The 27,989-nt window shown below is 40.4% G+C and overlaps 2 protein-coding genes across 2 annotated transcripts; both read right to left on the reverse strand.

Moving 5' to 3' along the window:
• Nucleotides 1-11,569: 11,569 nt before the first annotated feature.
• Nucleotides 11,570-24,025, reverse strand: LOC121190788 (pterin-4-alpha-carbinolamine dehydratase 2-like). The gene is made up of 4 exons (XM_041051787.1): nucleotides 23,846-24,025; nucleotides 22,606-22,737; nucleotides 13,266-13,346; nucleotides 11,570-11,893 (listed from the first exon to the last, which is right to left on the reverse strand). The coding sequence occupies exons 1-4, from the start codon at nucleotides 23,957-23,959 to the stop codon at nucleotides 11,798-11,800; spliced, it is 423 nt and encodes a 140-aa protein (XP_040907721.1). The 5' UTR covers nucleotides 23,960-24,025; the 3' UTR covers nucleotides 11,570-11,797.
• Nucleotides 24,026-24,485: 460 nt separating this feature from the next.
• txndc15 (thioredoxin domain containing 15) lies at nucleotides 24,486-27,629 on the reverse strand. The gene is made up of 6 exons (XM_041051692.1): nucleotides 27,445-27,629; nucleotides 26,777-27,096; nucleotides 25,846-25,992; nucleotides 25,394-25,557; nucleotides 25,119-25,249; nucleotides 24,486-24,839 (listed from the first exon to the last, which is right to left on the reverse strand). Exons 1-6 carry the CDS (start codon nucleotides 27,536-27,538, stop codon nucleotides 24,643-24,645), a joined length of 1,053 nt encoding a protein of 350 aa, XP_040907626.1. The 5' UTR covers nucleotides 27,539-27,629; the 3' UTR covers nucleotides 24,486-24,642.
• Nucleotides 27,630-27,989: the final 360 nt, after the last annotated feature.

Raw genomic sequence — 27,989 nt, forward strand, 5'->3', positions numbered from 1 at the left:
TGGTGCTTTTTCTGGTGAATTTACCTCCTACGGTGGCTTTATGATATTTTACTTTAACACGAAGTGAGGTTGTGATACTTAGGAGTCTATGAGTTCATGTAGAGGTTCCTTTTGTTGATTTTGACCTCCTATACTATTTTACCTTAGTGAGTTTGGCACTTTAAAGGGAGTTTATTCAGATTTAGGGGCGTTTTTGTCATTTTAAAAGTCTATTGCAACAAGACAATTTTTTTTATAAATTACATATTTATATGGACACCTGCGCTGTTTCTATTTCTGTTGCTCTTTCTTGAACTCTGTCACAAGGTTACTGAAGCTCTTCTGTCGTTCAGATTCATCATTCATAACAAGTCACAACAGTAACAGCAGCAGCGCGCACGACTTCGAATTCTTTCCTTGGGCGCGCCCGCGTGCACGGCGGGGGAAGAAAGTTTACTTAGGACGGGCATGCGCACTGGTTGTAATAGCAGCCATCCGCTTTGATTTGAAAATGTTTGACCAGAGAACAAAGTCACTCGAAGCTCATGGCGACTCGCAACAAAAACAAAGCGCGCATGGTGCCGTAAATGTTACCCATAATTCTCGTTTCGAGTTATGAATGAGACCGCGCGGCTCCGTGAACGCGCCTGAACCTGGAGGGCAAAGTTCAACACACCGCTTTATAGCCGGTAAATATTTGAACTAGAGTTTCTCTGGTAAGGAATTCCCCACTTCCCCTGAATTATTAGAGATATAACGAAAGGACATAATAGTACTGAAAAGAATAGAGTCTGACAGCTGTGTGTGTGTGTGAGAAAGAGAGAGAGAGAGAGAAAGATACTGGGTGTAAAAAATAATTTAAACTTAGGATGAAAAGATGAAAACGAGTTGGGCACTAAATTAATCAACAGATGTTTTGATAATCAAATAATTGCTGTGAGTAATTTAAGAAAAAAAGACTAAACATTCACAAATGTGAAGATTTGCTGCTTTTTTCTGGACTCTTCTTTAGACAAAACAAAAAATTTGCAGATGTCACCATGAGCTCTTAGAAATTATACTGAGTATTTTTCACTGTTTTCTGACATTCGACAGGAAAAAAAAGATTTATCAATTAACTGAGGAAATAATCAGCAGATTAATCATAGCCACAGAATCTAAAGGGAGGGTTGCAGCCGAACTGGACCACATTCATTTCTAACAATCACTGCAAATGAACAGCTATGTTAAATCAATACAGCATGAAGAAGAGATGATGTTGGACTTCATGTCGTCACAAACCTTTCCTGATTAGCTCTGTAACTGAAGAACTCAACCAGTAAGCTTTGGTTTTAAATTAATCATCGTGTTTCATCTTGATTTTTTTATTTGAATAAGCAGTTGACAAGATTGGCTTTGCACGAGACACATTTCGAGTTTAACTGTGTCCCCCCTGGCCACATTGCTGAGATGAGGCGGGATTCCCAGTTAGACATAGTAGGCAAAAGTCACAAGGACCCAAAGGGTGAAAAAATGCACTTGTCATGGTTTCGGTAATGTTATTTATTGCACATTTGTTTAGGAATTTGCGATATCAAGTGAAGTGCAATATCAACAAAGGCAAGTTGCACATTATAACCTAATGTTGTGGCCCTGTCTTTTGCCCGTTATCAAAATCTTGTTTGACTTATTTTAATTTTCATTGGTCATTAATAGTTTTTAATTAATCATCTCACTGCAAAATAACTGCCGCAAAAAAACCTGGTGGTCTCCATGTCTCTGGACAAATAAAGAACCTGCCATAAGGACGTAATGTCTTGGGGTGTAATTACGCTATCTCCAAAGAAACCAACAAACCAGAGTATTTGCAAATTAGCTTAATGGTTACAAGAGGGTGTCAGCATCATCCTCCTTTTCAAAAGTTAAAGCTGTCTTCATTACAGTGGCATGGAATTACGTATTTGATCTAAGTGTTTCACAGGCAGAATCTAGCAAATACCAACATGATGTAAAAAGAGGCAGGAACTTGTATTTGAAGCCATTATATGAATGTCATTACACTTCTGTGACTGACATCTGAACAGTCTCTACAGCCCTGCCCATCTGATGCATCCTAATTAACAAAACAAGCCCTGCTAAACCGAGGCCTTCCCTCAGCTATGACTACAGTGCTGCTCAGTTTCTTTTAGTTTCCTGCTGCTGTGGCCCCCGCCAGGTCCCTGGAGCAGCTCATCTGAGCCTGAAACCTGCGCAACAGCTGCTGCATCCTATAAACATACCGAGTCCCTGTTTACATCTAAACCTGTAGTTTATCCAGAAGCACTGCCCAGACTCTATAATACAACAATACTGACTCTGTAATCAAACAATAGCAGCAGGGGTCTATTAGGACAACATGGCAGCACCAGCCCTCATCTTTCTTAAAGAGAGTGATATTTATCTCTCCGGGTATGAGGCAGCTGCTGCACCCCAAAAACAAGACAGCAGTCCACACATATCTGGTATAAATACTCTGCTTTACTGCTGACCATGGGTCTCAAGTATTATGAGTGTTTATTCCAATCTTCTGTGAAGCCATTCATTTTTATTTGGTATGAAAATCAAATGGCAAAGAACAGAAACATGAGCGAGATGGTTAATCCATCACAATGAACATCTCATCTGCTTTTATTAACCTCCGAGTTACTGACGATAATAACCTTCCAATCAATCAATAAAAGTAGACACTGTGATAGATTATCTTTTCAAGTGCGCTTCAAGGTTGATTTTGACACCAAACTAAAATGAATCAAAAATAATGACTGCTTGGAAAATAGGAAACATGTTTTCAGTACAAGAAATTGTGGTATGCTTTGAAAATGTGTTTGACAGTAATATAAAATACACCTACATCGTTTGTAGTAAGTGGCATTAAACTTGCAGAAAACAAGACAACTTCACACAAAATGAACCAACAGGCTGAATCCTGAACCGCTGCTGACATTTGGTTGCTTTTGGATTACTGTTGCCATGAAACTCATATCAAAAACAATAGCCCTAGATGGTGCATGTTTAGTTTTTGCTAGTTTCAAACATACTATGGGTTATCATAGCTCCCTGTTCACTTTTGACTGAGCAGAGGCGTCTCCAAAGCACACACTAAGTGGTGTGTGCTGTTTGGCTTTCTGTCCAGTGTCGTGTGTCACTGTGGTGCAAGCTGACCGCAGCTCAGCCAGACTGTCATGGGTTATAAACTTATGGCAACAGCCACAGGTGAGTGACACAAGACTTAACATTCGGACTTAAAAGTTCAGATGCAAATGTAACATCAGTGACACTGAATCAGGTTTTTCCTAATATTCAGACCATCAGTTTTTTTCTGTTCACACTGAGCAAAAAAACACAAGTTAATGTCTGAGGTGCAAGATTTTCTGATTGTGTAAATTTAGGCATTAACTTGCATAGTAAATATAGTGGGAAGGCAAGAGGAACAGGTACAGCTTTAAAGAATCTGATCTGAAAACTATATGGCCAAAAGTATGTGGACACATTGAAGGACTGAGGTTTTTCATGGTTTGGGTAACTGTAGGCCCCTTGGTTTCACTTCACTTCCTTACCACACTCTTTCACCTGAGTAAAATGAACATTTAAAGCTACTGTTAGTGGCTTTAAATGTTCACATTTAAATCATATTGCCATAAATAATAATGGCAGTTTTCTTAAGCGTAAATACCTTTGGTGTTTTAAAAAGCTAGTATTAGTGCTAGTGGCATCTTTCCTCAGAAAAATCCTACAAATGCAGTAAAAGAGATTATTCATTTTACCTGTTCAATTCCAGCAACACCATGTCCCATTTCCACATACACAGATTTCATCAGGCTGGGCATCGTGCGCACTCATTGGATGGCATGTAAGTGATCCATGTCTGCTGCACCGTCCGTCTCAAACCTTAGACATTTAATTTTGTATTCCATCCTGTGGACATAGATGAATCATTTTATTTTGAGAGGTGACTGATTGTAGCCCTGTGCCACTGTTTCAATATGTCCAGACATTATCACACCAAGCTCCATTTAAAAATCTAGTAATTTTATGTGGCTAAATATACCAGCAGACAAACCCTTTAGCACACGTTTTCATCAAATTAAAGGAGACGTTTTTTTTTCAGCATTCAGTATTAACACAATCCACAAAACCTATTTAATCGCAAACTCTACTTTTAGACAAAATAGGTTATGATTCTCTCAAACAAAAGATAACAGATAACAGAAGGGGTAGGTTTCGTAGAGCCTACATGACATGTGAGGGCAAAACAGTCTCACCCTCACAACAGCTTAACTCTGACAAAAACCCACATGATGTTGTAAAAATAATTTTCCATAACCTTCTCATTTACAGTACATATCACTGTGAAGTTGTGCAGGTATCAACCTTACTGTACTTTTCAGTACAATAGTAGTGAAATAATTAAAAAATAAATAAGTAATTTTAAACAACTTTAAAAAAAAAAAAGAACACTACACAACATACAAACCATGTTAATTAAAAACAGAATGTATTGGCCCATTGTCCAGTACATTGCTGATCAGTGTTATTTTAGCACATTTCTATGTCTGACTAATTTAGCAACCGTTGCTATAAACACATTTCTAAGTTGGGGGAAAGTTTTGTTTGTTTCACTGCAGAAAAGCGCTGATGGAGATTCTTCTCCATTTCATGCAGATAAATTTCATGCTGTGTGTGTTTTAGTGTTTGTGTGACATAAGCTTCACAAGTCTGCAGTTCTTGGCAGCCATGGAATTCAGTGCTACACAAGGTCTGAAACAAACCATCAGGTGGGCCACTACCACAACCACTCAAAATAGAGACAGCTAGTGATGGGTCCGGCGGGTCCGGCAACACCGATGCGTCGGCGCATGCGTCGAGCTCATAGTGCAAAACCCCGTGACGGTGCGCGTAGCGCTGTAAGAAAGTCACGTGACCGACTGTTTCGAACTGACACTGACACGCCAAACTGTGTAGATTAAAATTTCACGTTATGATACATGTTCACATTATTTGTTGACTGTATCTAGAAATATCAAATATATTTTAAATTTAAATGAAGCTATAAATAATACAATATAAAATACAATGACTTAAATTATATTATTGTATATACTACGTCATCAAATCAGTGTCAGTTGTCTGTCAACTAGGTTGCCTGTAGGGGTTTTTAAGGTCCAGCAGGTGTCAGTATTCAGTGACACAGTATTGACACAGTATCAATACAGTTTGGCAATGTGTCCACGCTTTAAACGCTTTATGACGCTTCATCTACCCATCACTAGTAAACAGCAAATGTCTACAAACATGCTGTCTCTATTTTATAGCAAGCTAAGAACTGCTAACATATTAGCAGTATCATGGCAGTGTCTTACCTTTGTTTCTGATCCTCCTCAGGCAAAAGGATGTGAAGAGAATTTCCCTCCTATTTGTACTTCCTGGTTCTACCATGTTCAAAGAAAGGGGGGTATGTCTGGTTTGAATGAAAGCTGTTTTTCTGAAGCTAATGTTAACATACACATTTGACACTGTGATTTCTTGTTTTTGTGTGAATCATATTGTATAATTTGTTAATATATATGTGGCCAAACTGTCCATCTGTCTGAGAATTTATGGCAATTTATGATGAGTCCCCCTACTGTTGGTGTAGTCCACTGCAATTAGTTACTTGGAGGGCATATAAAGGATGGTCTGGTTAGGTGATAGTGGATTGAGAGTGGGCACTTAAAGGCATCAAGATTTATTTGTTTATTTATTTTGAGTAAGTTTTTTTGGAAATATTCTGTGTTCAGCTGTACTAGGAAATTACTGAGGCATTTATTTGTTTATTTTTTTACACAATAAACAAACAATACATTTGATACCTGCTTTTAATGATTTACATTGTCGGGAGGAGTATTGAGAGATGGACTATGTTTAATGTTTATGGATTGGATTTTGTACAGTTTTAGCACTTTTAATGCTGAAACTTTGAAACAGATTTGGTGCCTTTGAGTTGTGTATTCTTTGTCTGAAGCATGGTTAAAGATGGCATGTTTTTACATTAAAAAGTCTGAATGTGGACTTAATTCCTACAGGATGACTAAAACGTATTTAAAAAGCAAACAACAGGGTGGACAAGGAAGCTCACAGGAGTGATCTGTGCAACTCCCATTGTGTTTCCAACAAAAAGTCCTTGAACAAGACACCAGCACTCTGCTCAAAATCTTCCTGAACAAAGCATCAGCCAAATGTCCAGAGCAGCCCAGTAACTGCTTATTTTACTTCCTTCCTCCTGAGATATTTCATTGCATTTCCAACATTAACAATGTAGCCTAAACCTCGTGAGCTGAATATATCCATGTTCACAGCGACCTCTTTAATGTATTCAGTCTACAGTCAACCCGGGTGCTTCTAATATTAAATGCTATAACAAGCCAACCATCATGCTGTGCTGCAAAGAGATACACTTTGATTTATGGAGCGGAAAATTTATTACAAAATATTGGCTCAGACAGTCAAAAGAGCATTTGGTTGCTGCTGTTGCAAGCCCAAGTACAACAGCATTAATTACTATAATTATATGTGTCCTGAGAAAATGATGTAATTACCGCCAAGACTCTATCTCAGTACCGCAGTAATTCTTACAAAGCTGACACATGACAGTCATTTTGGGATTAGTGACTGTGCTGAGTCGAACTGCAGCAACTACAGAGCCTAGTTTTTTGTGTGTGTGTCTGTGTGTGTGCTTAAAAGGCACTAAAGAAAGCTGTGGGTGGCTGAGTGAAGAATGAAGCCTACTGTACGAAGGATCTGGTTTGACATACTTTATTTATTTTAAAGCTGGCCAATTATCTGACTTCTTAACTCACCAAAACTCCTTAACACGAGTGGTGTCCACAGTTACTGTACTTTCAGAGGCAGGGATGAAAAACAAAAATCCTCTGCTCATCTGTTCCTCTCTTTGAAACACCCACCTGCTGGGGGGTTAACATAAAGAATTCTGGGAGATGTAGGAAATCACTAAAAGCAGGCTGGGCATGACAGGAAGTCATGCCCATTGTATCTTATCTGCTGTTCATCAAATACCAATAAATTATATGGTTAAAGGTATGTGGGCATTGCATCCATTGGTGAACATATCATTCAAAATCTATGGCCATTACTCTGCTGCTATAACAGCTTCACCTCTTCTGAGGCAGTTTTCAACCCAGGTTTTGGAACTTGACTGCTGAGATTTGCTTCCACTCAGCCGCACAATCATTAGTAAAGTCGGACACTGATGCGGAGTGAAAAGTACCTGGCTCAAAGTCAGCATAACAATTCATCCCGAAAGGTGCTGGATGGGATTGAGGTCAGGGCTGTGTGCAGGCCAGTCAAGTCCTTCCACCAAACAGAGAAATAAAACATTTCTTTATGGGCTTGGCTTTCTGTACATAGGCAATGTTATGTTGAAACAGGGCAGGGCCTTCCTCGAACTGTTGCCACAGTCAGAAGCACACTATTGTCAAATATCATTGTGTGTTGTGGTGTTGAGAACTGATTTATGTTGCAATTTCAACCCACAAATTATGTTAGGATAGTTGTAGCACATTTCTATGTGTCTCAGCTAACATTAAGCTAAACTAAGACAGTAAACATGGTAAACACTACACCTGTTAAACATCAGCACTGTCATTCTGAGCATGTTAGCATGCCAATAGTACTGAACAGTCTCATGAAGACAAACTTAGCCTTATTAACAATATACGTACACTTTCATGTTTAGTCTGGTTCTTAGGTACAAAAAACAAATCCACACTACAAGACAGCCACAAAATAAAATCAGTTCACTGCTCCAAGGTCTGCTTTCCAGTATTAAAAAAAAATCATGTCTCCAAATTTAGTGATTTTACTTTTCTTTTTTTTTTTTTTAAGATAAACCATTTTTTAAAAGCAATGAACATTAAAATGCATTGTCACACTGCTAAAAACAGAGTTTTTCTTCACACATGAAAAGTTGACTGTGGAAAAACATGATTTCATAAGACATAGACAACTGTAATGGATTTTTGCATTGGAGAGCTTCTCTGTTGCTAATACGTTACTTCACTCTGGAATCAGCATGACATCCATTACTGAGATCCCTCACATCTCAGGGAAAATGTGTTTTCCTTTTCACACAAAAAAAAATAGTACTGACAACTTGTCTTTTAAATTGAAGTAGACAGCATGAAACTGCCATTTATCAGCAAAACAGACAACAATATGTTTCTGTTCACACAGATGAGAACAGCCAGTGATCATCCAGTAGTTACTGCTGAACCACATGGGAAACGTACAAACGGGGTGCATTTGATCAAATAACAAATGCCATACAAATGTCTCTACAAATGTTAAGCTCCCGGTTGCTTTTTGGCATCAAGCACACACTGTGATTACTATCAGCGGTGTGTCTGCAGCAAATCCCACAACAGACAAGCCCACATGCTAAACACTGGCCTGTGCACTCCCCCTGGAGACTCCAAAAGCAGACTTAAGTCAAGATTGACTTTCTGTGACATTGTTATCTTTATTTGGCAGTATCAAATTGCAACTACCAGTCCCCCGCCCCCCCAGCCCCATCCTCACATGGCTGGGGAGTAAAATTGCAATTCACACACTAGAGGAGAAATATGGGCCGCTATCACTCACACAGCAGCTACTTGGAAAAAGCCCAGAAAGCCTCTCTCCTGCTTGCGGTTTCTTCTCTCACTAAGTGATGAAGTTCCCACTCCATCTCTCTCTTTTCCTTTCTGTTGCTCTCAGGGGCACTAGACATTTATGCTGGGGAGAATTATTATTTTTCCATCTCAAGGTCTACACAAAAAAAAGGCATCCCCACCTTCCCTGTCCCACTCATCTATTATTGACTCTATTCTTTTCCATTCTCTGTTTGTCGCTCCTCTTATCCCCCCTCTCTGCTTCTTCTTTCTTCCTCATTCCTTCCCCAGTCTGTCTGTCTCCCTCTGGTTCTCATGTGTGTGTCTGTGTGTGCAGGCAGGACTGCTGGCGGTGCAGAATTAGAAGGTGAAGCTGAAAATGGATTAAGGAGCCAGAATCCAGGGAGTCCAGTAATGGGAGGCCTGGCTTGGCTGCCTGCTGCTTCTGGCCATCAGCTGAGGCCAATTATCTGAAGGGGCCACATCTGGCCTGGTCTGGCCTGGCTTGGCCTTCTAGGAACAGCTGTCTGGTCACTTAAAAGTGCCCCTCCTTTTTATACTCAGAAGACAGAGGGTGGCCTAGCAGTTAGCCAATTAGTTGATCAACAGAAATTAATTAATGAACCACCATTTTGATAATTGTTTATGTCCTGTAGCAAAGGAAAACTGTCAAACATTTACTGGTTTCAGCTTCTCAGGTGTGAGGACTGGATTGTAAATTGAACATTTGGAGCTTTTAGATACAAGAAAAGGAATTTGATGCCGTCACCACGGGTTCTCCATAACGTGATTAATTTTTCCAGTAACAATTAATGTAAGGGATTATAACTTGAAATTAATTAATTGCAATATAGTTACATATCCCACTAGTGCTCCGTTGCTACAACACTCTTAGTAACCAGAGAGATGATTGCAGGTAACTCCATTTTTTTTTTTATTAAGACTCTGAGTATTTCTTCAACTATTGCTGACAGGTTTCTGACGCAGCCTACAAATATCAAAGAAGCTGATGAAGGTATTGTCATACTCATGTGTTCACCAGAGATGAGATACACAGTAAAGTCCAGACAGAGACAAGGTGGTTTGTGTCAGTAACATTGAAAAGATTTGAAATGTCTCATATTGTTTCCAGCCTTGCAGTTGTCTTCCTGTACAAAAAGCAGTTTGACGGGTGGCTGCATGGGTCAGTGTTGTGCAATATAATAGATAACAGATGCAACAGTTCTATGATTTTCAGGCAGAACATGACTATACAGACGAATGAACGGGGGGTTAAGTACTCACAAATCATATTTGCAATATGATATATATATATATAATTTTGGCCATGAAATTTAATGTGACCAATGTGTGTGTGGGCTTGGATGGCCTTCACTGTAAACAGGCAAAACAATATAAAAATTTGACAAATTATTTGATCTAATGTAAACGCAGTCACTCTATAGCCCATGAGACTGAAGATGCCATGTTAGCCAAGGCCAAAATGAAATTGGTACATGGAATTTTAGCAGTAGAGAGTTTCATGGGTTTGAATGGAACTGTGATCCAGCAATGTCATCTGACATTTATTGTACATCAACTTTTCAGCATCACCTATTCAAATAAGAGGTAATCTGAAAAGCATGAAAACCTGGAAATCATCTGCAACACTGACAGTGAACTACACACAATGCATTCCTTCGACCAAGACAATATGCAATGCTTTACACCAAGAGATGCTATTTGTTATTCCATTTCAGTTTATCTCTTACCATGGGTGTGATCACTTTCATAAAAAGAAGTTTGGAAAATACAAATGCACCTAATTTTTTATTTCTTTCACTACTCATGAAAGAGATCAGACAAGAGTTAGCTGAATCAAGTGTGGCATTTCTTTACGGGTTCTTATAATCATCAAAGTGAAGATACAATAACATAACGAGCAGCAATCCCTGAGTGTAACTAAGCTTATCCCCACCACATACTACACTGTTAGGGACAAATGAAGATCCAGCTGTGCTAGAAGTAAAGCGGTTAAAGGAATAGTTTGACATTTTTCACATTTTGCTGAGAGTTACATGAGAAGACTGATATCATAACTCCAGTCTTGTGTCTGAATGTGTTCCCCAGTTGAACAGTGTTTCCCCATAATGCTCCCAGTGATTGGGGCTTATGTGGGGTTATTATTAAGCGTAGCAAACATAACTGTTTGGGGTCAGATTAAATTAGGCAAAACACATATTCACAGGGAAACAGACTTCAGTACAATACTGGACCATTTCTTGGCTTGGTGCAGTAACCTCCTGGACTCTCTCATGGTTGCTTGGCAACCTCACGAAGACAACTAGACCCCAGGATGCTGAGCCAGGCCAAGAAGTAATCAAGCTCATAATGGCCAGTAAAACTGCAACGTGTTGTTTTTACACTTTGGTTTTTATATGGATTAAAAAAGATGAGACATAATGTGTTAATTAGTGAGCGTTTGCTAAACTGGCTATAGCTTCATATTTCCCAAACAGACATGAGAGTGGTAGAGAAAGAGACTTTTTGCAACATAGTCCTACTGATTTGGCTTTCATCTCACTCTTTGCTGATCTTCTCCTGATGGCGATCCAGTCAGGAAAACACAGCAGCCCTATCTGACTCATCTCTTACCACACCGTAAATCAAATAAATCCCCTTCCTACTGACTTTGACCCCTTACTCATTTTGCTCCACTCTCCAGGGCCAAAAGAAGAACATGTGGTCCGGTGCAGGACTGACAGGGAAAAGTATCCTCTGGATCATTGGCAAGTACCGGACAGAGTGCTGCAGAGCAATTACACTCCATTCTAATTCCATGTGTGAAAATGAACACTGCTGAAAACAAGAAAACCACACAGTGACACACACACACACAATGAAGTGAAACCTGCCAGAATAAGTTAGTAACTCAGCACAAGGCTACATTCAAATTCATTCCAATTTTATTCTTGCAAAAAGTTTGCAGAAAATATGGTTTTAACAAAAATAAAAAACATGAAAAAAGAATATTTTCACAGATTTTGTTTCAGACAAAAACAAAGGCAGGACATGGACATGTAGAGAGACATTTGACATGTCTTAGCTGGGACTGAGGGGGAAACTAGAAAAACTGAAAAAAAAGCAATTAAACTTTCCAACCAATGACAAAAACATTACATAGAAAGTGAAATTTTGTCAATAAACTTGGCCATTTTGATGTCCCGTTTTGACAGTCCCCCACAGTCGTGTGTAGTCAATGTAATCTGGACCTGTGAGGACACATTAGCAGTAAGCATTGTTTTCCATCACAAAGCAATCACAGGTTAAGCAGAGTACATGATAATTAATGCTGTAATTATAGTCTTACTAACCATTATAATAATAAGTGAGCGGACTGCAGGAGTTGAATACTTCTTCATTAAGAGATACCTTCTTGTGGAGTATTCCTCTAAGTGTCTGGAGTTATGTAAGTGATGCACACTCAGTTGGCAGTTTATTAGGAACACCGAGCTAAAACTAATGCCGTGTAATACAACAGTCCTGCAATAAATCCTCCTGTCATGAAGGTTTTAACGTTTAGTTGCTACTGAAACTGGTGGTCATTTTGGAAGTTGATTGTGGCAGTTTGTGGTTCTGTGTATGTGTACCTAACAAACTAGCAAATGCATGTTAACTGTCTTGTTATTAGGCAGGAACTGTGATAAATTCAGAGGACATCCAACTCTTCCTTCAGCCAAAAACATCCTCTCAGAAACATATAAGGGGATGTTTTTGGCTCCACCCACCAAAGTCTGACTCAACCAATGAAGTTGCTCCTTGGAGAGCAGCTCCAGCTCAGAAAAAAATGTTGATAAACTCACACTTTAATTTTGACAGCCCCAAAAACTGAACAGACCATGAGTGAATATTAACAGAATATTAGCAGTAGCTCAATACACAGCATCTATTTTGTTAAGGCTGAACCTCAGTCCTTGTGGGATTTGTGTGTAAGTGTCTGGTGGAAAGTGCTGTGGGGCCCAGAGACCTGTAGCACCATGCTACAGCCACTTTAATAAAGAGTGGATTAGGAGCAGCATTCCTCTCAGTGCGGCCCGGTCCACCACACAGTAACTCAGTGGCTACAGGCTAATGCTGAGAGATTTTCAAGGACTGGCTTTGTCATATCAACCATTACTTTATTTCTGAGGCACAGAAAGAAAAAGTGAGAGTGTGTGTGAGTGTTGGGGTTCTGGGGGCTTCGTGGAGGGGCTGTAGAGATATTTGCAGAGCTTTTCACAAGAAAAACGATAGGATTAAAGTGTGAGGCCACTGAATTTTTGTTTTTTTTTGCTCTGACTAATGAAGTACGTTTCAAGCTTAGCTTTGAGTGGAGAGCTCTCCAGAACCAGTGAGGATTGTTTGACACGAAAAAATCTGACTTTATCCAGGGTTGATTGATCTCGGTGTGTCTGTAATTTGTTATAAACCAACCTTAGCGTTGTAAATATGGCAGTAACTCAAAACACACAGCCATGATAGCACTGTTTGATTCTACAAGCTGTGATTTCTGTAATGGATACTAAACAAATGCAGCACTGTAAGTGAAACCTTAGTCGCTATAACAAAGTGTGATTTGAACCATAATGTGGAGACAGTTATTACCTTATTATAAACATTGAACCATTCTGGGTGATGGTTCATCTTCTCTGCCTGCAGAGCCACTCGAGACATGAAGCCAAATGCCTGGTTAGGAAAAAACAATCAGCTGTCAATCAAAAACAGTTCAGGAAGAGGATTTGTCTTTTATCATAAAAAAAGGCTTCTTTATGCAACTCTTTGTTTAACTTTTTAGTCTAGTCTGCCCTCACTGATGCAAACTAGCTCAACAACACCATGAAAAAAAAAATGAACATCATAATTTTCACAATGTTAGGGTTTATTGCAGGGCTCTTTTATTAGACTGCATTAGTTTAAACTAGGAGGACCTCATAAACTGGCAACACTTAGACTTTATCATAAAATCCACTTGACACAAAACATTACCGCCCACCAATTGCTGAAAGACAAAGAATTTTACTTTAAGTCCTCCTATTTTTCATTTATACACAATAAACAAACATATAAAAAGAATACATTTACAAGACAACTATGTTTTAATATACTGTCACTCTTTATCTGAGAGACATAAAACGCAAGAGAAAAGGCTGACCTCGGGCACGGACAGTTTCAAAAGAGGTGGACAACATATTTTCATTTTTTGAGTTAAATGTGACTGCTAAAAGCTGCTGTTCTCCATTAACAGAATTCAGAGCAGCATGGTTACACTAAACATGCGGCACAGGAGGCTAGATACAAGAGGAGAGTAATTTAACTCTGTACAGTATATAAGTGAAAGTTGCTCCAAGTAACTGATAGTAAAAATGTAATTTCTAAAAAAAATAATAATTTTATTAAAATATGAAATAAAAACATTTGATTTGTTTTGACAAAATCTTCCTGAGAAAAAGAAAGACTGGATCTTATAAAATTAAAATACTCAATTGTAGTGAATGCCACTGTTCCCAAAAATGTGCTGAGACATTGAATAATAAACTGAGAATGAAAAAAAAACCACGCAGCAGACATATACAGCACAAAAAGCTATGCTGCCACCTGAGGCACAGGGCAGCACATGTAGAAAACCGTCATGAATGCATATGTGCATACTTCCATGTAAGGAGCAGAGAGCTTGCATGCACACACTCAGAAACATACACACTCCTCATATTTCAACTTCGGCATGTGGCTCTCTCCAATCACAGGCCATCCAGGGAGTGATTATGGTTATTCTAATTATCTACAAAGAGAAGAGTGAAATCCCTCGTCATGCCCACTGTGAGGAGAGGAGAGAAAAAAAAATCAGGTAGACCTATTTCAGAGCAATTTCCCACTGCAATCTCAATTAAGCCCCTAAATACTTCCTCTCTGCCTAATTAAATCAACTGAAACGCCATTGTTTACAGGCCATGGCTACGGCCCTGTCCACCACCTGACATGACGAAACAGAATTACTCTCACAGAGGAAATTGCATTTAGCCTTTTTAGTGCGTTGTAACCAATTTCTGAGACGTCCTGTTCGGTGCCCGAGCAGTACGACGCTTGTAACACGATCGGGCGCTCGATCAAATTGGTTATCAAGGAAACCGTCTCCCGATCAATTTAAGTAATTGGCATATTCCTGCAACTTGACCCCACTGGCACCAATTTGGAGACTGAGGCGGTCTGCTTTTTCTCAGGTCTCATTGGCTCTAATGGAGATGGCTAAGCAGCCTGTCATGTCAGGTGTTGTCCAAACATGTCCTCTCTCTCTCTCTTTCTCAGGGCCGAGCTCAGGCTAATCTGCTGCTGAGGAACATTGAGTGACAGGTAAAAGGATTGTGTGCGAACACTTAAGGGTTCATGCACGTTGTTCCATTTCAAAACACCATGTTCTTTCAAAAACTCACTTTCAGTTATCTGAGATATTGGTAATGGAGAAATATAAGAGAGAATGAATGTTGGATTCACATTCGCACACTCCAAATGAATGATATTGTTTCTGTAACTGCTGGATGCGTCCGTTCTTACCATCCTGTGAGCTGATAATACATCAGTGTTGTGTTCACAACTTGTTTCCACTGCCCCCAAGTGGTCAAAAAAGTCAGACATTAAATCTGCAATGACTATTTTTATTTCCTTGGCTAAATTTGATGATTTTGGTTAGCAGTTCAAATCTTGTATGCTGATTATGGCCAGGCTAATGACCGTAAGAAAGCAGGGTTGCATTTTAGTGGAACAATTTCATAAATGAATCACTGGAGACAAACTGGCTCCTGGCCTTGATCAGCATGTGTGAATAATGGGTGTACTCCCCTCTTTAATACAGGGAGGATCCCTTTTAACACTACATGTCTGCCAACTGGGTCACAACACTCAAAATTATGACAATAATACAGTGTATTGTAGATTCACTGACATTAAGATGGGTCTGCAACTACAAACATCTGCAGTCACATCTGTGTGATGCTTTTCCACATTTCCAAACTTGGCAGAGGAAGGAACTTCTAGTCTGGACTGATAATTGGTCACTTCACTTCGGTTTTAATTCAAGAAGTATATTTTCCTTCCAAAGCAACTCATGTCACGATGAAACTCGCCAGTGATTAAGAACAAATGCCGAATTAGTATCCAAATAAGTGTGTTTTTTATTTGCATTTTAAATCAATTGAACTGACAGTGAACCAACCCCGACCAGGGCTTATCCTCATTATCCAAACTTCAATGTGCCGTGCAATACACAGCGTTGCCTGCTTTTATCGAGAGAAGTGTCACGCTTCCCGAAAAATTACATGTTCCTGTTTTAGGACTCATTAACGTGCAAACGAACCACAGAGCAAAATGTAATGTGGATGAGAAGGGAATGTGAAACAGAAGATGGCAAGTTCAGTCTGTATGCAACATGAAGCCTGAGAAAACACTCTTCGTGTCTCAAGAAGACAATAATGAGAAGAGAAAAAGCACGGGAAGCAGTAATCTCCAACTACAAATGAATTGGAGTTGAGTGTCCAAAACACCTGAAATCCTGAAAAATCGTGTCCTACATCAGCCTCCTCTCACAGGTGGTGGTCCCTCGGGGGCAGTAAGCAGAGTAACAGGACACAATACTCGCGAAGTAGCGGTGCTACGCCTGTCTGTCACCTGTAGGTCATCTCAACGCCCTCCACTTGGGCCAAACAAGAAAATAAAACCAACGCTCAACTCCCAGCTAAGGTCTTATGTCAACAGAGGTCAAGGACTCTCCCTCTCAAAGTGCTTTGTTTACCCCGTTTGCATTGCACGGGCCACACTTCTCAAGTCAGCAGGTCAGCACGCCAGCCAGCTATCCATCCTTTCAACCAGCCAGCCATTCTTTGCAACCGGCCCAACAAGCTGTAGCTGTCAGAGTCAAATAATTTGACATGACATTATGCAGGCCCCCATCTCAAATAATCAGAAACACCCGAAGGCAGACCCCCACTATGCCCCTTTCCCCATGCACCCGCTTTTGAGGAGTCATTTTGGTGCTATTACGGCATGATTGTCATACAACACTGGATGAGACAATTTGATGTCGGAGCAGAGCGGTGTTCTCTCTCTCTCTCATTGCGGCCATGGGCTGGAATACAGGACTCAGTTTCAAACACATGTGTCTGTTATTTACAGATCGGTTTTCCACTGCCGCACGGTCCAGGGGCTTAGAAACGCCTGCTCTGTCTTGCCAGGACTAAGTGCATGCAGATTGTGCCTACTCTTACTAGCCTCTGACAGACACACACATGAACACTGATACAAATGCACATAGGCAAACCTCCTCGGCGTACACACAAGTATGCGCCGACACACACAAGAAGACAAGCCGCTCTCCTCCATTACACACCACCATGACTACCCGATGATTACCCTGCAAGCCCCATCATCACCCGCATCAGCGTCAGCCTCCTGGAAAACCTTTGCTCCTCCGCAGTGAAAGGCAAGAACGCTGTGAATTGCACGGTGGTGCTGGTGATGATGATGATGATGATGACCACACCTCTTATGTCTCATTTCTTCTCTTTCCCAAACAGCCCTTCACAAGCTTCCAGCTGGACGGGCAAGGCTGCCCGCTAAGTTGACATGTAACTTCAAGCAAAATATCAAATCATTATGAAGTGAAGCTGCCAAGCGTGGAGGTTCTTTCATGTAGTAGAGGGAGCTCTGCTGGGCATGTGTAACATTAATCTCCTCAAATTAACGTTCTTAAAGTTGAGAAACAAAGAGAAGGGCTTCAATTTGATACTCTGACAAAGGTGATACAAGCTCTGCTATGCTGTGATCACTCGTTTAGTGACGAATATCAAGTGTAACAAATGTTCACGCACGTCAGCTCCTATTTATGTAAAGAGTGTCATGTAAAGCTCAAGCATGGCGTTAAGGCCAACTTATGCAAACCCCCTCATTAACTACAGGGTTACCAGCGAGGGCTTAAAAAGACATTGGGCTCGTCAAAAGACAGCAGACGTCAGGGCCATCTTAGCTTACCCAACGACTGATAGCCAGATTATCTAACCACCTCCGCTTGGGCGCCACACCTCGCGGCTTCCCTCCAGCCATTTTCACAAGATGAGATGAATGCAGAATGCCTCCAATTCCCAGGGAAAGTTCCATTTTGGAGACGGAGGTGGGAACTGAACACCGCTGAGCCGATTAACCGGCCTTTCGCTCTGAGTAAGGGATATGGTGAGAGCGCTTGTGTAGGGTGAGTATGCATATGTGTGTGTACATACTAGGGTTCAGATTAGATTCTGGTAATGGTTTTGCCAATTATTTAATTATTTTTGAACATTTTCAACAATTATGAACATCTTCTTGCCAGAAAATTACCAGTCTACCAAAATTTTATTTTTGTCACGGTGGAAAAGCCGCTGAAATGAGAGATTTCTTTGAGGGTTAGCAGCTCTAACAAGTTGACTCACCACACCCATTCAATAGTAGAGAACGTCTGTGAAACTCTGGGAACAACATATAAAAAAATAAAAACAATTAATTACATTAGAGCTGATTATTTCCAGTACTGACTAACATATCAAGCAGTTTTTCAATGAATAATTTCATGACGCTGTAGCTGGCAAACAATCATAATTCTAAGTATTTGTGAAACTACGCACACTATATTGACAAAAAAATAAATCAACCGATTAACTGCCCAAAGAAAATATAATTGAAATCTGAATTTTGCATATTGTTTGTATGTCAGAGAAGAACTTACTACACAGACAGCGAGAAAACCAAGCAGATATAATGGAAGCGACTGGTATCAGCAAAACAATTCTTCAGTCCATCGCTTGTGCATACGTAGTGTGTGTGTGTGTGTGTGTGTGTGTGTGTGTGTGTGTGTGTGTAACAGGAGGGGATGGCTCTGAGAGTTTGGTTTACCCAGGGGCTCAGTTTTAGTTGTAGGACAACTTATTCAACACAAGCAGAGCAAGGCCCATAACGAGAGGCAGAGGCTTGAAGGAGATTTGGTGTGCAGGGAGCCCCTGACTGGATATAAAAAGGGGGATCAGCCCCCGAGAACGGAGCGGAGGGAGCAGAGGGGGCTGTCTGAACACGGCACCGATCTCCTCAGAAATCAGAGCAGCTGTCTCAGTCTCAAAATTGGAACTTACGTCCAGAAGCTGTGTGGACACAGCAGCTTTTTCCGGTGCTTGTAATGTGGTTACAGGATGTGGTGAACCACAACTTTGGTGTGTTGTTTGTCTCAAAGCTTGTCATATTCTTTTTTCATTTTCGTCCCAATATTTTTTACAGGAATATGACTGTAAATATTGTGAATTTCAACTTAATTTCTGTCATTTAAATATTCCAGCAAACGTTTTGACACCTAAGAGCTTTTGAATATGACTTCAAAACAGTTTCTAAAGCAGCTTTGTTGAATTTTACTCAGTCAGTTTGTGCACATTTTGAGGTTGAATGTGGCCAACTCACCTCCCCATCCTTTAAATATTTGGAGGCATGACTGCTCACCAATCAAAACTTAATTTCAATATACATCCTTGTCTCTTTGTCTCATACGTGGTCATATATAGAAGTCACTGAATGTTTAAGAGAGCATAAATGCAGCAATACGCACTACTATAAGAGGGTATCACCAAATTAATAATGCTACAATATATTTTATCATATTGGTCAAACCATGGGTTTTGTGCCCCTCTCACTTAACATGTCATTTATAAATGCTAATTTTCCCAGGACATGCAAGGGAATGCTGTTTAATATTTGAGTTTGCACATTGATAATGGTTTGACACATGAGGCCGTGTAATATGAGCTGCTAAATTAACTAGGCAACTACCTACTAGGCATCCTAAACGGGGCTAAAACTGTTTCGTAATTGGTCAATGAATCAATCAGCCATTTAGCGTCAGCATACAGTGAAAAACCATTGCGGTTTTCTCTAATCCAAGGTGTGAATGTCGGGAAAACTTAACGAACCCTTCCCTGGTGGACATCCTTATTTTCTAGTTTAACTCGTTAATAAAAATAGTTGAGTGTACTCTGAACACAGACATTTACCTGCTAAAAAGTTTCTGCTCCTTCGTAAAGGAATGGCTTGTTCAAGACAACAACCGATCATTTTTCCATCCCGAACACAGTTTTCGAGTGATTTTATCTGCAGGAAAAGAAGGAATGTCATCGTTGTCAACCTCAGCTAACATAACACAACAGTTGAGCATGCACAGCTCACCTCTCCTATACAAACTGCATCATAAAGCTACCCATTTCACTTGTGTCGCATGCATGTTTCCACTCCATCCACTGAAATGTAAAGCAGATGGTCATCTGTAAACATGCATAACATAAAGCTTGATGTGTAAACAATATCGGTGCCTGCAACTTAAAAAACACGCACAATTCCAACCAAAATTTACGGTATTAAAGACAAACACACAGAGATGTTTCCACATGTGATTGCAGGGATTCTCACTGGCCAAAGCAACTCCAGAAAGAGGATTTCACCTCTCAAACCCTATTAAATACACTGGACTTGACAAGCGAAATAACTCGCATATTCTTCTTAGACTACTACCTCTAGCAACACACAGTACACCCACGTGCTGCAGATAAATTACTGCGCTGGTTACAACAGCATCATAACACTTTCCACTTGCTGTAATCAAAGAAAAATAAACTCAAAAAAGCAAGTCCAGCTGTCATGTTCTTTTTAACTTCATTTGCAGCTCTGAGAAGCTCTGTGTTTCATGTGTGCAGCTCCACTTCAACAGATGGAGACCGTGGATTTACACTGTCATGGGTACAGCTCTACCACCCCCTAGAGACCACGAGAAGAAGTGATCCACCTCACAGAAAGGGGATTTGTTATTCTCATTATAAACTCTCAGAGATCTGATTTCCTCCGGCCCATCACTCGCAGATAAGTGGCGAATGGAAATCAGCCAGCATGTCGCTCCTCATCTTCATTCCCCTCTGCTAAAAGCCCTTTAAGAACAGCCATGAAAAAACAGCTAGAGAGTTGGTGAAAAAGCATCAGAGAATTGTGGGTGTGGGGGGTGGCTGGAGAAAGAATAAAAGACAGTGAAAAAGAAGGACAGAGAGACAGACGGAGAGAGAGGCCAACATGTAAAATTGGAACAACATGAGCTCATTCCCCAATAACATGGGGCACAGAATGGGAATGAGAGACAGACAAAGACAGAGAGACAGAGATGTGGAAAGGAGGGTGGCAACGAGCAAGAAAAAAAACACACAGAAAGCAAAGCACATCTACCAGAAGGAATGATGGGGTTGTTAGTGGTTTGTGAACCAGATGAAACATTTTAACCAATTTGATTGTTTGTGAAAGAAATCATTCTGATCGAAACCCCAATTGCTGCCAACTGGCTGCCTGGCGTGTCTCAGGGTAATGCAGCCTGACGTGTCGGGGTAAGAGGAGAGGCTTTAGAGCCAGGAGGAGCAGATGGGGGAGGTGAGTGCTCGCCCCCTGACTTCAAACACGGGGAAGTGTAAAAAAAGACTATTTTAGGGGCTAAAACAACTAACGACAGGATTAGAGGAAGTCCGCTAAGTGGCCTTGAGATGTTGCAGTTTACTTCACCCAACTACAGGACTGAGGCAAAGTAGCAAGCTGCCTGCCAGTGCTCTGCCAAAAAACATTTCTCTGAGCTTTTCTTTTACCCTCAGAAGTGTTAGAACTAGTATCAACTGCCATGAAGAAGAAAGGTTCTTCTGATATCATTTGACTTGCACTGATGTGATAAACCCCACCCATCTGGTACAACAAGCATATTAAATTAAACATTTATTAATGTTTGCAGTACTTGAGGAGATCCTGAGTTCCATTTGCTGAAAAAGGTTGTGAGATACAGTCAAAAGCACCGGAAAATACTATTAAATGAACTATTTTGAAATATACTGTTACTAATAATATGCAAAGGACGCACACTCATATTATTTCAAATGGGACGAATTACAAGTGGCACCAGCCTCAGAAACACAAAGTGCCACAATGACTGACAGTATCTAAACCGTTCTGATGTGATTTGATGTGACTATATAGCAACATAAAGGTTATGGCATTCAGTATCCACACTTTCAAGTTTTTTATGTCAGATGCCCAGCAAGCTTTGTCTTAGTTAGAGTATGATCATGTATGTCCCGCTGACATCATCAGCAACCTATCAATTTAGCTTTTCTTTGTAGGTGAGAACAAAAAAAAACCCTCCAGGAACCTGAAAGAAAGCAGTGGAAGCAGAGAGGAACCTGCCCCCTGCTACACCTGCAACCAATCAGCATTTAAACACATTTGTGTGTTTCCGATGATTAGCGAGCTGGCCGTGCGTCTGGTGGTCTGCGTCCAAATCCCCATCAAACAAACCCCCAGCCAGCGTACAACAGCCCCCTGAAGACCATAGCAGATCGCAGACGCAGACAAATTTCCACCGCTACAAAGGTTAAAAAAAAAAAAAATGACAGTTTCATCGCAGACTCTACCAGCCGCCTGGAATAACAAACTACAAAGACTGAAGCAGATGTCAGCTGCCTGTGTGTGTACTCTTTCTTTTGAGAAAAATTAATATACACACTTTTAACCAGATGCACACTGATGCAGATTTTGTTTCGATTTTGTGATCCCAGAGAATAGTTATGACTGTTAATCTCAATAATTTGAGGAACTAAATTATTTTTACCTGACTTGTATGTTCTCGTACATTGTATCGGAACAGAAACCTCACACACCCACACCTAACCTAAATGTACCTGTCTATACTGACTAAACTGTCAGTCTTGCCTAAATGAAATTTCAGCCTTAAATCCAAGTCTGAATGAAAAACTAAACCAAAGGAAGAGACTAATATAATTCCACTTTACAAAAATGTCCATTACTCAATGCGCTAACATTTGATCTAAAAAGATAAGAAGTACGTCAACATGAATACATGCACACACACCTGATTAAAGGTTTTAAAGTGAAGCTCTTTGAAGATGGCATCTCGGTCCTCCACCTCCATCCAGCCAGTGGACCTGAGCTCCATCACCAGATCCTCTCGTTCTGCAGGGGACAGCCAGTGGGAGTCTGACGACTGGAGAAAATCAGTACATTGTGCATCATTTAGTGGTTTTTGTCATGGTCATTACACTGGAATAAGCACTTACCCTGTGTTTATTTGTATTAGGTGCAAACACACATTCTGCTGTATCTGTTTCAGTTGTAAAACAAGGAATTCGACAAACCACATTATTATCAGTGGTTCTTGGTATGTATGTATGCATTTATTTATTTATTTATTTTTCAAGATTACTTCTAACCCAAGATCACTATGAGGCAAACATGCGGTGTGGAGCCACAGGTTTAAAGTTTATCACTTGCTTCTTGTACACAGTTTCCTGTGCTTTTCCGGTGTGCTATTAGCACCGCGTCCGCAAGGTGGCAGCCTAGCACCAAAAATGAGCACTTAGGCTGGCCTAAGAACAAACCGAAGAAGCAATGGCTGCACACAATTTACATTTTAGATTCACCTGTATAATTACTGAATGTGAACCTCTTATGTACTCTTTAAAAAAACACACCAAACCTAACTGTAAATTCTACATTTTATTACTGCACTGTTAGCTTAATTATTGGCAAAAGTGCACTCACAATAATATGAATTTAAGCCTTGACTGACTTGTTACAGCCTACTCTTCACTTCGGCAATCAACACATCAGACCTGTATATCAAAATATTCAAAATTATGACATCGCCGTCGTCCGCAGAAATCCCATAAGACGAAATTGTAAATGTTCGGGAGAAAGGAGCAGTAATAGATAAACAAAGTTTGAATTTCAAATTAATATTGTCTGAAATCAAAATATTTACGCCGAGCTGAAAAATAGCTCCAATGCAACTGAAATATTTAACAAATTCTACTAAATACATGTATTCGTTCACAGCGATGCATGGAAACAATTAATCTTGAGTTGTTCGAATGGAGTTTGGCGTGGGTTTTCCCCCCATATGCCAAAGAACACAGTGGGCTCCATGGGGGCTTTGGCCACTTTCTAATTCAGCGCCAACAGGTTTGTACAGGGCTTGGCTGGTCTCATGGGATCACACACTTACCTGCATAACCCCAGCCTCGTATGCAATACGTTAATAAGGTGCTTTTAAATGCTAACGCTACGAGATTGAGTGACACTGCAGAACTCACCATTTTAGAAGAGTTGTTCCTGGAGAGCGGAGGCAGCAGCAGACCTCTCAGCCGGTACAGATGGCTGCAGGGCCGTGAGCTGCCAGTCCTCAGGCTAAACATTAACCCAAACATAACCAGCGTTTTGTCTGCTGTCTTCCCTCTCCACTATCACCTCTTCTGCTCTATGCTTGTCCTCCCCTGTCCTCTCACACTATACCATAGCTGTTCGGTTCACTGCCTGATTAAAATCCCACGTTTTATATGGGAGTCTGGTTATGCTAAATAATTTTTTACACGGTGATATGGGAAGTCTTGCAAATCAGATGCTCTAGTCGGTGATCATGAACAGAATTCTACAAAATAAATTAATTCCAGAAGAGCACTGATGCATATATTCTTACTGAAAATAACCTTGAATTACCTGTTAGTGTGATATAATTTATGTCAACTTAAAAAGGTGGATAAGCTCTTGTGCTCTGGAGTATACTCGCTTTATGTGATCCTCCTCCTACCTCCCCTTAATAAAGTTAAAGTTTACTTGTACTTTGTACTTCAGGATCATGACAGAAAATGTAATAAAAGGAGCAGAAGGGAATTTGACTGAAAACAAACAAGCCCTCTGTAATACAGCCAACAGCCCAGAAATGTTAACGCCACAAAATCATTATATTCTTTATTATAAATCACAATGGCTCAAATAATTAATTTTGTCCATGAAATGCTTAACATATAAGCAAATTAGCAACTGTTAATCTAAACTGTTTATCAAATAATGTTTACATCAAGTAATTTGCAGTGTGTTTGTGGGGGTGTTTTCAGTCCTGATGCTCGTGCTCTTGTCCCGGTATGAGCCAGCGGATGCTGTCTGTTCGCAGGATGGCATACAGAGTGAAGGATGTGATGAAGAGGATGGAGAAGACCAGCAGCCAGTCAATGCTCTTCACTGGGACGCTGGGGAGGGGGCCCAGGCGGTCTGCATCTGTCACATTTCTGTCGGGGCCAGCTTCAAATCCTGGAACAGACAGAGTTTCATAGGAGATACAGTATGCCTATTGAGCAGTGCTGGAATATATACGGTTTAAAGAGTCACAGGGGTTTAGAGCAATGGTCTAAGGAAAAAATCTGTACTTCAGAAAAAACACATGGGATTTTTTTATATATATAGAGAGTATATTTTCACTTTTAATATTATTATTAATATTTAAACACATCTGGTCGTCTGGTGGATAGCTTAAGGTGCAGTTAAACACAGAGAGAGCATTATTTCAGACTGCTTCTACTCCGTTTGTACCTGTCTGGTTAGAAATGAAGGACGTGAGCGTCTCCAGCGTTCTGTCTGTGTGGTTGAAGCGAGCCATAGGTTTGGCCCCCTGGAATAGAAGGATGTTGGGCACAGCCACGGTCCCAAACCTTGTGGAGAGGCTGATAGAAGATGGAGTTGGACAAGACACATGACAACAAATGATGATTCAGATTTCAACATTTAGACGTATGTAGACAATCTTTTAAGATACATGAGGGCACAGAATATTAAAAACACCGTTGACCGTTTTTAAAACCATTCACCTGCTATGTTGAGAGGCATCAAGGGCCAGGAAGTGCATGCTGGGAAAGACCCGTGGCAGGGCATTGAAGTGAGGTGCCAGGTTGGCTGAGAACTGGCACCAGGCAGTGAAGAACAGCACCACGGAGCATTCTGTGCTGTTAGCGTTCAGGAACTCCATCAGGTCCTGAGAGAAAAAGAGGAGCAGGGACACAGACTGAGGAATGGGTTTAGCTTTCTCCTTATGAGAGGCACAGAGGATCTTCTGGACTTCACACACAGTTTTTTAAGAATTAAGTTTAAAATAAAACACTGCTGTCTATAGGTCTATTAGAATGAAAGAAAAGGGTTTACAGAAGAATACAGTGCTGTATTTCTAATACAAAATTGTGTTAAGCAGTAAGTTGTCTTAAATGTAAGAAATTAAGTTAATGGCACTCCTCAATTAGTAAGTGTCAGAGGGCAGCATGAATACCTGTGAAGCGTTGAGGACGTGCACAGTGAAAGTGTCCACTCCTGTGATGTTCCTCTTATCACAGTTCACCTTGTACGTCTTGGCAGTTTCTGTGGTGTTCTGCTCCTCGGTTGCTGTCACGTCCGCATGCACTATGTCAAGGGTGACCTAGAGGTAAACACCCACAGAGAAGTCAGCTGCTGGGTACTACACACTTTACTACACTGCTGTTTTAACTGACCTTACCTAAGGCCTGAAGAACTGGTACTCAGGACGACATGAAAATAGAAATATAAATCAAAACCAAAACAAAACGTAAAGGGAAGCACCACTAATTTACTCATGATAATCAGTTTACTTGTCACAAGAAGTACCACTGAGTGCCTGATAACAGTTTTAAGATGTTTTCTGTAGCTCTGGAGGGAACAAAGTATGAGAAAATAACCCTGATTATGTCATTGAGCCTTGAGATTTCAAATTCTTAACCAACCCTGTGTTACAGAATGGGGGCAAGGATTTTGAGAGATACAGGTCAGGAGATCTCTGGCTCTCTGGTATTAATTTGTTTTTCATTTTAGTGTCTCTCATGAGCCCCTCAATTGAAAACAGAAAATATTATTCTTAAAATCTATTCAATAATACAAACAAAAAAATTTAAAAAAGAAAAGAAATTAAGCAAACATATTCCATTAATCTCCTTGTGACTATGGAAAAGTCAAAAGAGCACTTCGCTAATTTAGGGTCCCAATCCTCAGACTGAGAACCACTGATGTGAAGTACTATGTATTTACTCTGTGTTTACCATTCACAATTATCTGCTGCCAGTGTGGCATTTTTTTAAAAAAAATCAGGCTATCCTGTTTGCTTCTCCATCTTGTCTCAATGTGTCGAAGTAACAAATATTCTCTGGCCATGTTTTACTTATCACCTTATACTGCTTCTAGTCACTCACCTGTTGTGACGGTTCATTGCTTCTCTCCTCCAGCGACGCTCCTTTAGCATGCAGCACAGACGAACCGCACTGGGTACTGCTCTCATCACAAGGCGGGGAGAAGCCTGACTGAAAGTCCTTCACATTTTTAGGGAAGAGAGACTCAATGTCAGATGGATCAATGGGGGTTTCAGTGCCCATCACAGCGTCTGCAATCTCAGCTGTCTTGAACTGTCTCTTCGGCAGAGACTCCAGGTCGTCTGATTCCACAAACTTGGGGCTATTTTCCAAGTCGGAAACTGCATCCTCCGACAGAGTGAGCTCCAGCGACTCGTCATTCTCTGAAAAAAATAAACAACTCAATTTCCAGTCCATGGTCAGTTCAGTTCATAAGACATTTCTCTCTGCATATTTTCTTGATAAACTATCAAAGTGATTAATCCATTATCAAAATTGCTGTGGATAAATCGTCAGTCGATCCACAAACGGTTGAACTAACGAACAGGGTAACATGTTAAAACGTTATGAAACGACCTTTTTGCTTGATCTTGTCATAACGAGAACACCGAGCTGAGACAAACACCTCGCTGACATAAACTTCAACTATCATGTTAACATTAACTATTATCTGTCAGTTCGCAGTGTGAAGCTAGCACTGTGTAGCTAACCACCGGCTATCAGTCTCTTACCTTGTGCTGTCGCTGAAAACCTCAAAACACCAGAATGATGCAACATAAACAATAAAATATACGATATGTAAAACGTGTTCAAAATCCCCGTCATATTTTCAAATGCATACAGCCATACACAAATATGAACGGCTATCACGACATGTTGAGATGTGAGGTGATGTTGTTCGGCTCATAGGAACCAATGTCACGAGCTGTGGCGGAAAAAAATAAATGCTACACCTCCAGCTTCCGGGTGTTCTTCTCGAGGTTTTTTTTTTTTTTTTCAAGTCATTGCATATCACCATAGTCCTGATTGCTTTCTGATTTGTTAAGCAGGTTAGTTTTTCAAAGTACAGTTCCATATTATGCTTGAAGTAGTGAGCCTTAGGTTTCCATTTCAGCATGACTTCTGTCCAGATCATTTTACCATCTCTTTTCTGTAAATTAATCTTTGTCCCACATTACACATCAGATAGACGTTCAACATCAGTCTAGAAGAATTTAACACAAATACCATTTTGTTGTTGTTGAGCTGACAACCTTAGGCCATTTGACTAATATAG

This window comes from Toxotes jaculatrix, chromosome 12 (genome assembly GCF_017976425.1).
Source record: "Toxotes jaculatrix isolate fToxJac2 chromosome 12, fToxJac2.pri, whole genome shotgun sequence".
NCBI lineage: Eukaryota > Metazoa > Chordata > Actinopteri > Toxotidae > Toxotes > Toxotes jaculatrix.

Coding starts and splice junctions, on each gene's coding strand:
- LOC121190788 (XM_041051787.1), bottom strand. CDS start 23,959: ATGTTTGGGTTAATGTTTAGCCTGAGGACTGGCAGCTCACGGCCCTGC. Junction 22,738..23,845: donor GGAACAACTCTTCTAAAATG/GTGAGTTCTGCA, acceptor GATTTTCTCCAG/TCGTCAGACTCCCACTGGCT. Junction 13,347..22,605: donor ACTTTAAAACCTTTAATCAG/GTGTGTGTGCAT, acceptor TTTCCTAACCAG/GCATTTGGCTTCATGTCTCG.
- txndc15 (XM_041051692.1), bottom strand. CDS start 27,538: ATGACGGGGATTTTGAACACGTTTTACATATCGTATATTTTATTGTTT. Junction 25,558..25,845: donor ACGTCCTCAACGCTTCACAG/GTATTCATGCTG, acceptor TTTTTCTCTCAG/GACCTGATGGAGTTCCTGAA. Junction 25,250..25,393: donor GATGCCTCTCAACATAGCAG/GTGAATGGTTTT, acceptor ATCTTCTATCAG/CCTCTCCACAAGGTTTGGGA.